The 15642-nt window shown below is 38.3% G+C and overlaps 1 protein-coding gene across 3 annotated transcripts in view; it reads right to left on the bottom strand.

Moving 5' to 3' along the window:
* tenm3 (teneurin transmembrane protein 3) overlaps positions 1-15642 on the bottom strand; it is a 207255-nt gene that overhangs the window by 52581 nt on the left and 139032 nt on the right. For 2 of the 3 annotated variants that reach the window (XM_059335424.1, XM_059335432.1), the window contains 3 exons: positions 7513-7584; positions 6301-6478; positions 3582-3602 (listed from right to left, as the gene is read on the bottom strand). In XM_059335424.1, coding sequence (XP_059191407.1) covers positions 3582-3602; positions 6301-6478; positions 7513-7584 — 271 coding nt within the window. The remainder of the gene's footprint in view (positions 1-3581; positions 3603-6300; positions 6479-7512; positions 7585-15642) is intronic. The other variant, XM_059335440.1, reaches the window with a different exon arrangement.

The following is a 15642-nucleotide window of genomic DNA, read 5'->3' as shown; positions in this document are numbered from 1 at the left end:
GGAAAGAAAATGAACCCAATCCTTGTGTCTTGCTTGTGGCAAAGAAGCCTCAGGTAGGCTTCTGCTGTCTATGTGTTTGAGTATATAGATGGAAACTAAGTGGGTTAAGCTTTATTTTCAAGTGCTGTATGTTGTTTTTAAGTGAGGAATGAGAAAAGCAGGGGAAGAGATAGAGCAAATCCTAACACATCAGCCAAAATCACAGGGAGGGCATAGAAAGGCAGCTGACTGTAGAAAACCTAGTTAAACTAAGGATATAACCTAAAGACTCAAGGCAACTTCTTATGTATAGCCTATTTCATGCACGGTCAATTCATGACACAAGTCTGAATATGTTGTTTTGGTTGCCATCTACTGTATCTACAAATGCAGGAGTCTCTGTATGTGTTTGTGTGTGATTGCTTCCATTCATCTGATTAACGTCACACTTGGCTGGCTTGTGTGTTGCTGCAGGGCCCAAGGAAGTGCAGTGCTGATTGTGAAATTAAGGTGAGCTCATATAGTGGCTAAAAGATTTTTAATAGTTTTGTTGTGGAGCTATACAACAGAATGAAAAATCTCTCGGCCGGTGTTGTTTACGTCGCTGAGTGAACTGGACGGGACACAAGCTAAATGGACGATCTTTAGTAAACCCTGTCCCACTTTCCATTTGACTATTTAACATTAGTCTGCCAAGCTTCTGAATTAACATAAGCTAATCGTTAACAAAATTCAGATGAAATCACTTGTCAATGTTGTGTAATGTGCTAAACATGATGCTGTTTGCCATTCTTGACCAACCAGTTTACAACTACAGGGGATGGTGTCGCTAAAAGGATGCTATCTTTCCTTATAGCTGTCCTCTTTCCTAAACAGAGTCTTGTGCGTGTATGCCATTAAATGTTAGCCTATGAATATAATATCAACCTAAATAATGTCATATCTGGAATGCAGTCCAATACCAATGCTATTGAATCACTGCAGCTACATCTTAGTAATAAAGACAATCCGTGTATCTTTCACTCTTTCCATTTTCAATTGGCAATCAAAAATCCAATAATGAAAAATTGACTGGTTATTTTGTTATTTGTTTTTTATTTTAAAACAAAAGACAAAAAAATGCTTGTTTTTTCATATTTCATTATTAGGCTCAGATCAAAAATACGAAATGGAAAAATGGGCAACAGGACTGAATTTGATTTTAATATTTAATTGATTGGGTTTACGTGACCAGGAAGTTTGACTGTGGTCCAGTGAGCCGTCATTCACTTCTCCATAGTCAAACCAGCCGTCCCTCTATAATAATAATAATATATAATGTAGTGCACCCGTATTGTGATATTTATGGTAAATTCATTGAAACAGCGCCAAGCGAGCTGACGTGAAGGATAAACACTTCTTTCTCACTTTTTTCAGCATAAAGATGAGAGATGAAGTATTAACTTGACCAAGTGAAATAATCAAATTGCGTCGTGCCGAAAATGTGTTTAAAATTAAAAAATAGATCAGTCCATGTAGTGATCGGCCTACAGAAGATCATCATTGAACTACTCTGTAAATCCTAATTTTTTAGCCTCTTTTAGCTCATTGCACTGTCTGAAAAATCTCTTACAAACCCGCTGCACAATGCTGTTTGGGGCTGAGCAAGTAGACCAAGCTAGCAACTATAAGGTGCAGCATTTGTCTCAAGGGTTGGTGAAGACCAGAACAGAGGACAGAGGCTCATATTAGTCCGGTGGCCAAAAACATGATACATGATATTACTCTGCTGGATGCGTGTGTGCTCATATATATATGCGTATATATATGTGCTCAATTATATATGTACACTTATGAATTCTGCAATCTACATTAGGCCAAGACATTAGGAAATGGGTTCCAAAAATGGGGGAAAAAGTGCTTTATTTATTTATGGTATGTATGTTTATGTGAAACTTAACATGTGTAAGAGCCTGAGAGTATTTGAAATTGTTGAAACTTTCAACAGGAAGGACAGTGATGATGGGGCTGGATTAAGGAGGGATAAAGTGACTAAAATATAAAAATAGAGAGAAACGAAGAAGACCAGTGACCAACATAGCCCCCCTCCCCGCCCTGCTTAGTCTTCTTGCTTGGGGCTGCTGCTGCACTGACTTCATCTGAGCTGACAACAGAAGAATAGGCTCGATTTCGTGTGAACACTTGTCAAGATGAGACAGGCAGCGAGAATGAGACTGAGGGAGATGGAAAAAAAAAGAAACAAGGAGAAAAACTTGACATGAAGGGGTCTGATTTGATGGTAGCAAATATTAGGAATACTTTTCCCTTAATTCTTTGCTTCTCTTGGCCTGATTCTGCCCTGTTGAGTCATACTGCAACATTACTGATTACAATGTGAATGGATTAGAGCTGCAACCATTATTCGATTAATGGAACAATGATCGATTATTAAATTAATCGTCAACTATTTTGATAATCGAATAATTGGTTTGAGTAGTTTTTTTAAGGAAAGTAAGTCCAAATTCTCTGATTTCAGCTTCTTCAATGTGAATATTTCTGGTTTCTTTGTTCCTTTATGACAATAAACTGAATATCTCTTTGTTTTGTGGACAAAACAAAAGAACAGATTTGAGGACGGCATCTTGATTGATATTTTTCAACATTTTTTTCAACAACTAATCGTTTATTCGTTTAATCCTTTATCGGGTGAAGAACTATATTTGGTAACTTCAGTGGATATCATAAATGGGGTCCCCATGTCTCTCTGTTTGGTCGTAGAACCACATGGATTTCGAGAAAAAAGTTGCAAATTTACTAGATTAAAGTGGCAAATCTACAAGAAAAAAAGTCAAAGATTTAAGAGATATAAAGTGGCAAATCTGTGCAAAAAAAGTTGCAGATTTACGAGAAAAAAATGGGGAAAAAAGCAATTTTTTTTCTCGCAGATTCACCACTTGAAATCTCATAAATCTGCACATTTTTTTCTTGTAGATTTGCCACTTTAATCTCGTAAACTTTTTTCTCAAAATATTACCCCCCTCCCCCGGGTCTGTATGTTTTTGTTTTTTTTTTTACACATTTTGACAGTATGTAATATCCTCCAATATTCTCTAGGGTTGAAATTTGGAATTTGCAAGTATTTCAATGAGTGTCCTATTAAGGGTTAGATAATGGACAGATTAACGATAATGAAAATAATCTTTAGTTGCAGCCCGAGAGTGGATATTTAAAATTTTCCACATTCTATTAATCACTTTGGTGAGTAACAATGTGACAATGACGGATAAAAATTAACTATCCTTTCAACTAACTTCCCATTTGGTGTGATGGCTGTCTGTGTGGTTGCACATCATCTGTCTGACCTATGCCACAGTTTCCTACATGTAACAATCTGCAACCAGGTTTAATAATAATAAAAAAAAGATATATGCAAAGCTGTCTTCTTGATCCGCATTCTCAGGTCAAAAGGCTGCCAAGAATGAGCAACACTGATTGTTATTTATTGAAAATGAGGACAGAAGGATGGAAGAAATGTGAAAACTGGAGTCGGGTGCTTCAGCAGCATAAATGGACAGTGGAATGAAAAGAAGGTTAAAGGGTTGAAAAGGATTAGTCACTCTTACCTATGTCTGAAATCTTTGTTTCTTTAATATATTGCAAGCAAGAAGAAAACAGAAGAAACAAGAGTTAGTATAGATTGGAGTCTGATAGGTATTACAATGAAATGAGGAAAAGGGCAACAGTTTATGGAGTAAGACCGCTGTCAAAAAGATGTGTCCATGTTATAAGCATTCGTATTTGTAATGATCAACATTTGTGTGTAAATAAAAAAGTTGTACCCAAAATTCTGCTGTCACACACATGAGTCTGATAAATTATTAGGGTTAGGATTGTTTTTATGTGAGTATGAATCTAAAAGCTGTGAGTGCAAAGTCTTGTGAATACAACTCTAATTTCTACGACTACGAGTCTTCACTGTGAACACAAATTCAAGTTTGTGGGTACGAGTCGAAAAACTGTTGAAATGACGTCACAGGCAGGTCACAGGCAGGTCACAGGGGAAAGCAATCGAACCCCGAAAAATGCGCCGAAGGATGGCTGACAACATGGACACCGTCGGGGAAGCATCATCATCATCATCATCATCACAGGTAAAGTAAATAACACATCCAACATTTATTTATTTTTATTTAGTTGTTTATTTCATGAAATTGTACTGTTTTAAATAATATGAAGTTTATGGACGTTAAGACATTCTGCTTTAGCTTACAAGCTAACCACATGTCAGTTACTGCTTGTGTAACCAAACAATAGAATTAGTCAGAGTCCTGACAGCAGTTTACTATCAATCCAGAATTTATTTATTATATACGTGTATATCTGAGATCAGACACACAAGTGTGGTTTGCATGGGTCCAGACTAGTAATATTAATTAATAATTTAATAATTGATATTTGTTGTATTAACTTGCATGCTAATGATTGGCATACATTATTTTGCTAAAAATACAAAATTATTTTTTATGTCTGTCCAGCCTATGTGGGATAGAGTACTGTATGTTGGTAAATGACTATGTTAACAGTGGCATTTAGCCTAATGCATCAAACTTGTTGTTTACAGGGACCAGTAGCTGCTCGGTTATTGGAACGTCTGAAATCAAGGATTACAGATGTGTTGAATCAACCACACTTGAATTTGGACTATTTACAATACATTGTAAATCAAGAAACATTCATTGTGACGGCTGCCTCCAGTACTTTAAACATCCCAGCTGAAATTGTGGAGTGTCTTTTATCCCTGCAAAGTAAGATCCACGTAGCTGTTTCCCAAGAGAGTCCCTGTGCTTTTATTAGAGTTGGAGGATGCCAATCATTAGCATGCAAGTTAATACAACAAATATGAATTATTAAATTACTAATTAATATTACTAGTCTGGACCCATGCAAACCACACTTGTGTGTCTGATCTCAGATATACAAGTATATAATAAATAAATTCTGGATTGATAGTAAACTGCTGTCAGGACTCTGACTAATTCTATTGTTTGGTGACACAAGCAGTAACTGACATGTGGTTAGCTTGTAAGCTAAAGCAGAATGTCTTAACGTCCATAAACTTCATATTATTTAAAACAGTACAATTTCATGAAATAAACAACTAAATAAAAATAAATAAATGTTGGATGTGTTATTTACTTTACCTGTGATGATGATGATGATGATGATGCTTCCCCGACGGTGTCCATGTTGTCAGCCATCCTTCGGCGCATTTTTCGGGGTTCGATTGCTTTCCCCTGTGACCTGCCTGTGACCTGCCTGTGACGTCATTTCAACAGTTTTTCGACTCGTACCCACAAACTTGAATTTGTGTTCACAGTGAAGACTCGTAGTCGTAGAAATTAGAGTTGTATTCACAAGACTTTGCACTCACAACTTTTAGATTCATACTCACATAAAAACAATCCTAACCCTAATAATTTATCAGACTCATGTGTGTGACAGCAGAATTTTGGGTACAACTTTTTTATTTACACACAAATGTTGATCATTACAAATACGAATGCTTATAACATGGACACATCTTTTTGACAGCGGTCTTACTCCATAACACTTAAGGTAATTTCAATCATGCTTCACAGAAGTTAAATCAAGTCAAATGTATTAATGTTTATCACAAACCTCAAAATCTGCCTCAGGGGGCTTTAAAATCTGTAAACCAAATGACACCTTCTGTCCTATTAGACCCCTCCTCAAAAAACCCTTCAATTAAGAAAAAGATTTCAGTTGTCTTTTATAGTAGAATTTTTGAGAAATGAGCACTCAAGAGTGAGCTAGAACAGGTTCAGAGCACTAAACAAGTGATATTTTATCTTTTAGCACTTTGGCTAAAGAGTAAGTACATGAATGTTAATTACAATAGTGGCAAAGTGTCCAATCTGGCCATGCATCTATCCCACTCTTCCTTTATGTTTTCAAGGACTGTTCATAGTCATCCAAGAAGTAGAGTTAAATGGTTGAACGCAGAAAAGAAAGATGCTCAGAAAAGTTGAGGCAGAGAGATGAATTCAGATTCAGGTTTCAATTAAAAACCAAGGACTCTCAAGTGTATTAGTTCATTTAAAAAAAATGTTTTAGGTCGTTTTTTGTTTTACTCAAATCCACCAAGATTTGCAATGGCTCTGAGAAACCTGATGAAATGGTTTTTGGCAAAGCTTTACTGTTTAATGGATCAGTCCTCTGAGCGAGACCTTTATCTCTGGGACACTCTGGGATGTATTCTCTGGATTAGGTTCAGATCTCAAATCTGGCAGGAGCAGCCACCCTCCCTCCCTTCCGTCTTACCTCAGCTCCATGACACTGGTAACATTCCCAGAGGGGAAGATCCTCCTGATATAGTTGAAGTCTCCAACGAAGATGCTGCCATCAGCTCCGCAGGCCAGAGCCAGGGGGGCCAGCAGCTTGTTGCCCTCTGCCTGCCCATTACAGCTGGGGCAAGAGATGCTGCGGCGACGTCCATTCCCTGTGATATAAAGTTCCATCAAGTTTTACTGACTCTTTCCACAAAACAAACTCACCAGTTACCTTACCTTATCATATTCAATTTATCGAGACAGGTTTTTGAGCACCATTGGATGTAAAGCATTTAGGGCCGGGACTCGATTAAAAAAAACGTAATCTAATTAATTAGAGGCTTTGTAATGAATTAATCGAAATTAATCACATTTTAATCGCATATAAATATTTGACCTGAGAACAGTGAGAAGTAATTTTTTTCACATGGATTTTTAGTATACCATTGAATAATGACTGAATACATAAGCTTAAGCAACAAAAATATAGTTTATTTTTGTTCAAGTCCAACAGACCAGTGCAATTTTTGCCATTAAGTATAGCAATAGCATATTTAGAAATATAGTACATTTCAGAAATTCAGGTAGCCTATAGGTAGGTAGACCTTCTGTAAACTATAATACTTTGTTTTTTTAAGTAAAACACAATCCACGCTAGCTACCACACTAGCCGCTAGCTGCTATATGTTTTGCATTGAGGTGATACTTGAGGCTGGATGTGCTGCGGTGATATGTGATTTCCTTGTTGCATAGCAACACAACCATGCTCTTATCGACGCTTCCATCCATTGGTTTTTTGTAACAAAATGTCCCTTCATCCACGGGGCCAACCAAAGCGCTCTCATCAGCTTCTTCCTTCGTGTTCACTGTGGTTTGTTGTTGTCTGACCTCATGAACGCTAGTTGGTGCTCCAGTATAATCGGTCCGCCTGAAACTCATCCAGTGAGAAATGTTCCGTGGTGCAAAAATAAATGAGATTCAAATGCTTCAATTTTTTTAACGTGTTAATTTTTGTGTAATTAATTAATCTTAACACGTTAAAGTTCCCGACCCTAAAAGCATTTATTTAACAACATTCCATGAAGCTAGCAACAAGTTTCAAATGCATTATGCCCAACAAGTGACAATCAACACTGGCACATAAAAAAGATGTTATGAAATGTCCAGGTTCAATCAAGTTAGTAATATTCAAATCCGTACTTACCCATGATGCTGCTGATTACAGGAGGCTGCTGGGAAATGAAGATGTTCTCACCATTGCCCTTGTACAGTATACCTTGTTGAGAGAAGATATAAATATGAGATATAAAGAGCTCATAAAGGCATCACAGAAAAGGCAGCCAGACTAATACTACTTAGCATTTAAGTCTGTGTTGTGATTGAGAGGTTGGGTACGCTAGAGGTGAGATTTTATTAGCACGGCTGTCATTTGAAAACGTACTGATATATGGCACAGATATTGTCCTTTTATTAAAAATCTGATCTGGCTGTGTCTAGTTGTTCTCATTGATGTGATGTTATCAGCTTCTCAAATGGACTATATTACATACACATTGAAAGTAAGGGTGTTGAAATGAGGGTGACAGATGTGCATCTATACCTGCCTCAATCTAAAGCAGGTTCAGGTTAATGACCAAAGACATTTGGAAAGATTTTAGATAGTTATCAAGCATTAAATGCTGAATTCTAAATGTTTTGTCACAACTTAATTATAAGATTAACTATCACCCACACACACAATCTCTACCGAAAGAATAGTGGAAAAGGACAGACAAAACTGAAACTTGAAAATGGGGGAATTTAACGGTCCTGATTAAAGTAAAGGGCATGTCTGTGTGTGCCCCTGTGATGTCGCATGCACTCTGGCACCAAATAACCTCAGACTCTGTGTGTGTGTGTGTGTGTGTGTGTGTGAGAGAGAGAGAGAGAGAGAGAGTGTATTTGGTTGTGTTTCACTTTTGAGAAAAGTAAAACAAATCATGGACATCAGCAATAAAGCTATTCAAATGTAAATTGTAAAATCAGCTATCAGTGAAAGTATTGACTTATTTCATAATTTGTTGTACATTTACTAACTAAACAATAAGGACTAGACTAAACTTCACTGTGCTGAATTCAAGTGTGAATCAACTGTTTTGGCAACATACACAGATTTCCAGATTCAGGTGGCTGGGACCTACAAAAAAACTACAGATGAACATTACATATCCAGGAATTCATATCATAGACACTACTGAATATATAGAGAGACTGTATCCCAAATCTGACACATCTGCAATGCTGCACTTTCCTGTGTTTTCACGGTCATTTTGAATAAGATCGCCACCACCAGTAGAGGAATAATTGATTTTTAATCAATTAATCAATTAATATTTAACCAACGTCTTGTGAAATTTCCTTTATGTACGTGGAGATTTACATGTCTAATTACAATACGGAAGTAAATCTGATGAGACAAAGCAGTAAGAATGCCTGGGCGACACTCAGGCGACGATCTTAAAAGTACATCTTTTTTTTAATCTCTTTTTACTGTACTGTATTTTATTGTGATGGACAGAAGTACGGACCGGGTGTGTTGATAATGATGGTTGATAACGGTGTTATTTATTTGGCCTACCAGGAAACATCCCATTTTCTCAGAAAAACTCAGCAGTCCCCATTGTTTTGTTGTTTAATCGCAAGGAGATCCGAGTGTCCATTTTGGGAAACAGTTAGTGCACGGCTAATTCACCGCCGTTAGCGTCCTTTAGCCGACTCTGGTGAACACGAGGCTAACTTACACGGGTAAAACAATATACGGTTCGAAAAATAAGAAGTTAGACTTTATTTCACACAATTTAAGTAACTGGAGGCTTAACATGATCATTTATATTAGTAGGTAATGTGAAATTTTAATAGAATCTTAGCCGAACGGTGTCCGACTTGGGATACAGTTACACTACCTCATTAGTCCCATGGCACACTACATCATCTCTTCACAAATGTTTCTCCTTGCTTTGTGAGCCTACATTGGCATCCAGATTGACTGGCAAAAAATATTTCTGCTGCTCATCTTGATCGATCTGGAAACGATTACGTTCATATTAACACTCAACATAAGATGTAAATATTAGCCTTTATTGTAAGCTAACACTAGCCTGCTAATGCTGGCCCATATCAATCACAGTGAAGTTAAACCAATAAAATAAAATGAATGATACATGTTTTAGTTGGTCTTGTTGATCAGGATAATTCCCTCCCAGCCCCTGACGTAAGCGGTTCGTTCAAGACCAGCAAATAGTTGGTGCAGCTCTGGAACCAGTTTTCCTGGCCGAGAGCTGCTTCTTTGGCTGCCAAAACACAAAGAACTGGTTCAAGATTTGGCACCAGCTCCAAACCAGCCCTGGAACTGCCTTGATCAAAAGGGGTATCTGTTATTTATTTTTGTCATTAAATCACTGAACTCTGCCTGAATGCTTTTTCAGCTCTTCTTCTGTGTTTGGGTCAAAACTTGCAACACCTGAGACTGTACTGTACAACCTGACCAGCTAAGGACCTAGCGGATGAAGCCTGTCCCAAAGAGAAAGTCAATGAGGTCATTTATACAGTTTAGTGCTCTCTTGGCGATGTTCTGAATGACTCAGCTCTAACACTGACAATATGGCTTTTTCTTCCAAGCTTGTAAAGTAACTGACTTGATTGACAGATGAAATGGAAGCTGCTCTATCCTCTTTGCATGTTAACATCTGGCCTACTAGGCACCTGCTCTCACCCCAGTCTGTTAACAACCAGCCTCCACTCCATTCAAGTATCTTTGGGTTCCAGCCTGCAAGCTCCCAGTCAACACCCCTGTCTACTACCGTCCAGCCTGCTTTTCAATTGGCTATCCTCCTCCTAGTAGAGCCTTCAGCATCCTCCTAAACCCTGTAGACTTTGAGCAAGGACCTTACTTATTTCCCTGAGGTATAGCATACATTGGTCTCAAAAACATTGACCGCCTGAGCTGCCCAGCACCTTGGAGAATCAACTGCCAAGCCCCTAAGAGATATTGCTACCCAGCGAGTTTCCACTGCCTTGTAACCTATAGTCTCCGCAGCCAAGTACCATAACTGATGTTTAGCTAGACCCTGAACCAGACCTGGAGTCGAACATCCCAGTTGATGTCTTGTCTTGTAGACTAGAGGCCTCGTGTCGACACGTGGTCCTGGTTTCCAGTTGGTGGCCCGGCTAATAATTATGAATTACTAGATAGTTTTAAATAAATTTTCATCTTGCCAAAGATGAAAATGAATGCTATTTCAATATGTAGTAGCAGTACTGCATGTTGCTGACCTTAATAATGTACTTGTTATACAGATAATGAAGAGAGAGACAATGTGAAGTGAGATGAGGGGGAAGAGGGTTTTGTCGGTTGACTTGTGTGAATGAGTGGTGAGAATGTGAACAGAGTAAAAAGGAGGGATGCATTCTTTCTTCAAAGTGAGACATCAAAGAGGAACCTCCTGTGGTGAGTTGAATTATTAAAACTCTACTGCCATCTTGGAAACCATCCCACATTACCTTTCATCCATCCATCTATCCATCCACCCATCCATGCATCCATTGACCAACTCTTTTGTACTCTTTATGGGTGCATAGCAATCTAGGGATACACCCTACAATTTACAAGTTCTTCAAACTCAGCATGACACTTTGCTATCGGCCCTTAAATCCCATATCAGTCGGTTCACCTCCCGTCAGGCTAGCTCTATATCCCTCTCCTTCTCTCTATCTCCTCTCCTTCTCTCTCTCTTTCATGTCTCCCTCCATTAGTAGGTGTTGATTGATCAACAGAGGCCAAGTCAGCAGGGTTCCACCCATGCTGTGCTATGGTCCACACAGACAACCAACTATTTGCCTGACTGAAAAAAAAAGCATGTGTGTCCGTGTGTTTGTGAGTGTGTCTGTTGGTGATGATGCAGAGAGAGGGGGAGAGGGTGAGAGAAGCTCTGTAGAAAAAGAGAGGAGCATTGACTTTTCCTGCTGTGTGAAAAGAGAGGGCAGTGAGGCTTTCTCACACGTTTTCTAGATATGTGTGTGCGTGTGTAAATGAGTACATTTGACCTTGGCCTGAAGACTCTCAATCTCAAAACCTCAACTCTTACATTCTTGCAACATCTATGAAGGGCCCTGATCGAAGAAAAGACAAGGTCAGATTGATTTGGCTCATATCCTCAGTAAAAGTGTCATTTGAACACATTGCATTCATATTCCAAAACACACTGCAGAAATGATCAAAACAGCCAACCCTTTCAATGCAGCTGTGAATTAGTTCAGAAATAGAACACACACTTATGAATGACGAAAAGAGGATGCAGAGGAGGAAATTTTGATAAAATGCAAAAAAATGTGAAATCACTCATTCGTCAGTCTGACTGCTTCTGCTGCTGATTCAACACGGTGAATCAACCGAGCAGCTTCTGATAGGGGCAGACTAGAGCCAACTGTACTGCAACAGATAATTGCTGACCTGGTGTGTCAGGGCTCTGAAACAAACAGATACACTCTTGCACATACATATATCATGATAACAACTAGCACCTTACTTTTTAATGATGGATCAAATTGATTCATGGTAACCCATGAAGTTTGAATAAAATATATATTTTTTTTACCTCTTTCCATGAAATGATTGTGACAATGTGATTTATTTGTGACTTTAAGCTGCGGCAGTATGTGAACTATAGGCTGCAGCAGTATATGTACTTTAAGCTGCAGCAGTATGTATACTATAAACTGCAGCAGTATGTGTACTTTAAGCTGAAGCAGTATGTATTCTTTAAGCTGCAGCAGTATGTGAACTATAGGCTGCAGCAGTATATGTACTTTAAGCTGCAGCAGTATGTGTACTATAAGCTGCAGCAGTATGTGTACAATAGGCTGCAGCAGTATGTGTACTTTAAGCTGCAGCAGTATGTGTACAATAGGCTGCAGCAGTATGTGTAGTTTAAGCTGCAGCAGTATGTGTAGTTTAAGCTGCAGCAGTATGTGTACAATAGGCTGCAGCAGTATGTGTACTTTAAGCTGCAGCAGTATGTGTACGATAGGCTGCAGCAGTATGTGTACTTTAAGCTGCAGCAGTAAGTGTACTATAGGCTGCAGCAGTATGTGTACTATAGGCTGCAGCAGTATGTGTTCTTTAAGCTGCAGCAGTATGTGTACTTGAAGCTGCAGCAGTATGTGTACTTTAAGCTGCAGCAGTATGTGTACTTGAAGCTGCAGCATTATGTGCACTTTGAGCTGCGGCAGTATGTACTTTAAGCTGCAGCAGTATGTGTACATATGTTCTTTATATTCTATATACTTCTGCATATTGCTTAATATGATTCGATTACTGTCTGACTCAAACGAGAGGCATGTTTCAGATGATACCGTCCACTTCCTTTTTGTTATTACCCGAGTGTTGGTTGCCCAAAAAACCCTGCATACTTTTCATATTTTCCGTCTTGCAAACTCTGCCAGTTCAATTCAATTCAATTCAATTTAATTTATATAGCCCAGAATCACAGATCACAGATTTGCATCAAAAGGCTCTACAGACTGTACATGGTACGACACCCTCTGTCCTTAGACCCTCACAGCGATCAGGGAAAAACTCCTCCAAAAAACCTTTCAACAGGGAGAAAAAAAAGAAAAACCTCAGGGAGAGCGATAGACGATGGATCCCCCTCCCTGGACGGACAGACATGCAATAGATGTCGTTGTACAGAACAGATCAATAGGGTAGAATAGCATATGAGGGGGAGAGAGACAGTGAAGAACAAGATGAACAATGACAACATGGTTACATTTATCCCACCTTGAACTGTCTCGCCAATTTTACTACCTCCAAAGGTACAGCACTGGGATAACTTGGTCCCCCCATCACGCCTCTGGGACGTTCAGATTGAAGGCGAAACATCACAGAGGTGTAAATATCGCAGCATGAAACGTAAGTCTGAAAGGGGCTAGTTTGACATTCTGTCCGAGTCAAGGCAATAAAGGACAACAGGCTCTGAAAAAGCCATAGCTGACCTTTAATAACAAATGGTTCACTCTCTGCATACCTGTCAGTTACTCTGGCCAATGCATGGGAACTTTATTAGCGAAAACACGTGAACAATCCAGTCAGTTACCCACAGATAACTTACATCTAATGACTCTAATGAAGCAAATGAGAAAACAAATCAATGTTTTCAAATGTAAGTAGATATGCTGATGTTGTGATCCTATTTTCTTTGTTTTTTTCTGGATATTATTTTACTTTAGTTTTTCATGGAAAGTAAAAACAACAACAAATTTAGGATTTGAATACAAAATATTTGAAGTTCAGTCATTTTGATTTGATGTTCAGTAAAAATCAACACTGTCTCATGTCCTCTGGTTAGGGCTGGGCGATATGGACCAAAAGCCATATCCCGATATATTTAGGCTGAATATCAATATGCAATATATATTCCGATAATTTTATTGCAAACTGAGACCAAATGTTCAGTCAAAATCAAAGCCAAATATTTTTTTTATTTTTCAATATTTTTTATTTTATTGAAACCGTTTATTTAAGTGAACATAAATACTGTATAATAGCAGGAGTACCTTTAAAAAAAAAAAATCAAAGCTCCATAAAGTTCACAATTAAATTAAAAATATATTTAATAAAAATAGCCTATGAAATAAAACCAGGCCAATGTATTTCTGAAATAAAAATATTTTTATATGAGAAAAGAATAATGAACATTACAAAATAACTAAATATGACAAACCCTAGTAAGGGCAGCATTTATATATAAAGAAAGGAAAAAAATTGAACTATATATGCGATATGGTCTAATTCCATATCAGAGTAAAAAATATATCAATATATATTTTTATATCGATATATTGCCCAGCCGTAGCTGAGCTGTATAGTGTCTAAAAAATAAAGTGCAACGCTTTACCAGCCAGCTTACACCAGTCTCTGTCTGCACACACGCTGATGAATGAATACACAGACAATCACAGGCTTCAAAAAACTCACTAGTACACTTGAATGGATGTCACAAACTGGAAACATCCTGACAACACCTGCACAAGGAAGCAGACCCTCTGCCCCAAAGACCCCTCCACACGCGCACACACATACATGCCCACACACACCTACAGACCCTCTCTCTCTTTCATCCAGTCTTATCTTAGTTGTGCAGTGCTCACTTCTCAGTGCTCACAGATCACACAACAGCAGGTGTGTGTGTCTCTGCATGTGTGTAAAGGTGTGGACAAGCCTCTGAACACAAATCCAAAAAACATTAAAACCCTACAAGAAACAATTCAGTCAGAACAGTCAGCACTCCATTTGCTTTCATTCAGCTATATAAACATGAACAAGGATAAAAGTGAAAAAATAAGATGTGCTGCTGTTTATGCTGCTTTCTGACTCATCACGCTTCCCCTATAGGGAAGATGAATGATGTTTCCAAGCTGATGATTGTAAGTTTTACTTAAAGACATATGCAGACATGATAGCTTGGCAACACACGGTATTACTGTCTAGTCCAAACCAAAGACTGACTGAACATAGACTTCTATTTTCATATGGAAGACAGACAGGAATGAATGTAAACGTGTGATATCTATGTACTGTACCACACTTAATATCTTCCACTTTGAATCATCAAGAACCTTAAAGAGTCTCTGAGTATTATATGTCATGTGAATAAAAAATAAAAGGGAAAAAAATATTCAGATAACCAATCTACATCAGATAAAAATAGCAGTTGTTTTTACTAACAATTAATATGAAGATAACAAAAATAAATATGACTATTAGACAGCATGGGACAGTAGCTGGTCTTCCCTGTCAAAACATAAAAACACAGGACAAGAAACATTAAAATCACTGTCAACATACATTATATAGGCACGATAGTTCCAAATCTAGCACATGGTCTCGTACACATCATTAGTACAGCTACAAGACAAACCACAAAGAAAAGACAGCAGCAGTGTTTGATGGTCTCTCTCAAACACACACACACACACACACACACACACACACACACACACACACAGTGTGCTGTAGTACTGTCCCTTCAAGACACAAATTCACACCCCCAGAGACCAGTATGAATAGAGACAGAAAATCACAAATCACACCTGCATTTTAAACGCACACACACAAGCACACACACTGAATTGGGTGACAAGGTGTTGAAAGCCCAAGAGGACTGCAGGGAGAGAGGGATGAATAGCAATGTGATGGATGAGGTGACATATAGAGGACAGCAAGGAAGGTAGGAGGAGGGGGAGGGGTTATAAAGTCATGAAATCTGAATGAAGTCAATGAATCTCTTCTCTCTTC

The sequence above is a fragment of the Centropristis striata genome, chromosome 1, assembly GCF_030273125.1.
Source record: "Centropristis striata isolate RG_2023a ecotype Rhode Island chromosome 1, C.striata_1.0, whole genome shotgun sequence".
NCBI lineage: Eukaryota > Metazoa > Chordata > Actinopteri > Perciformes > Serranidae > Centropristis > Centropristis striata.
The sequence above is the reverse complement of the archived record's forward strand: the minus strand, read 5'-3'. Positions and strand labels throughout refer to the sequence as shown.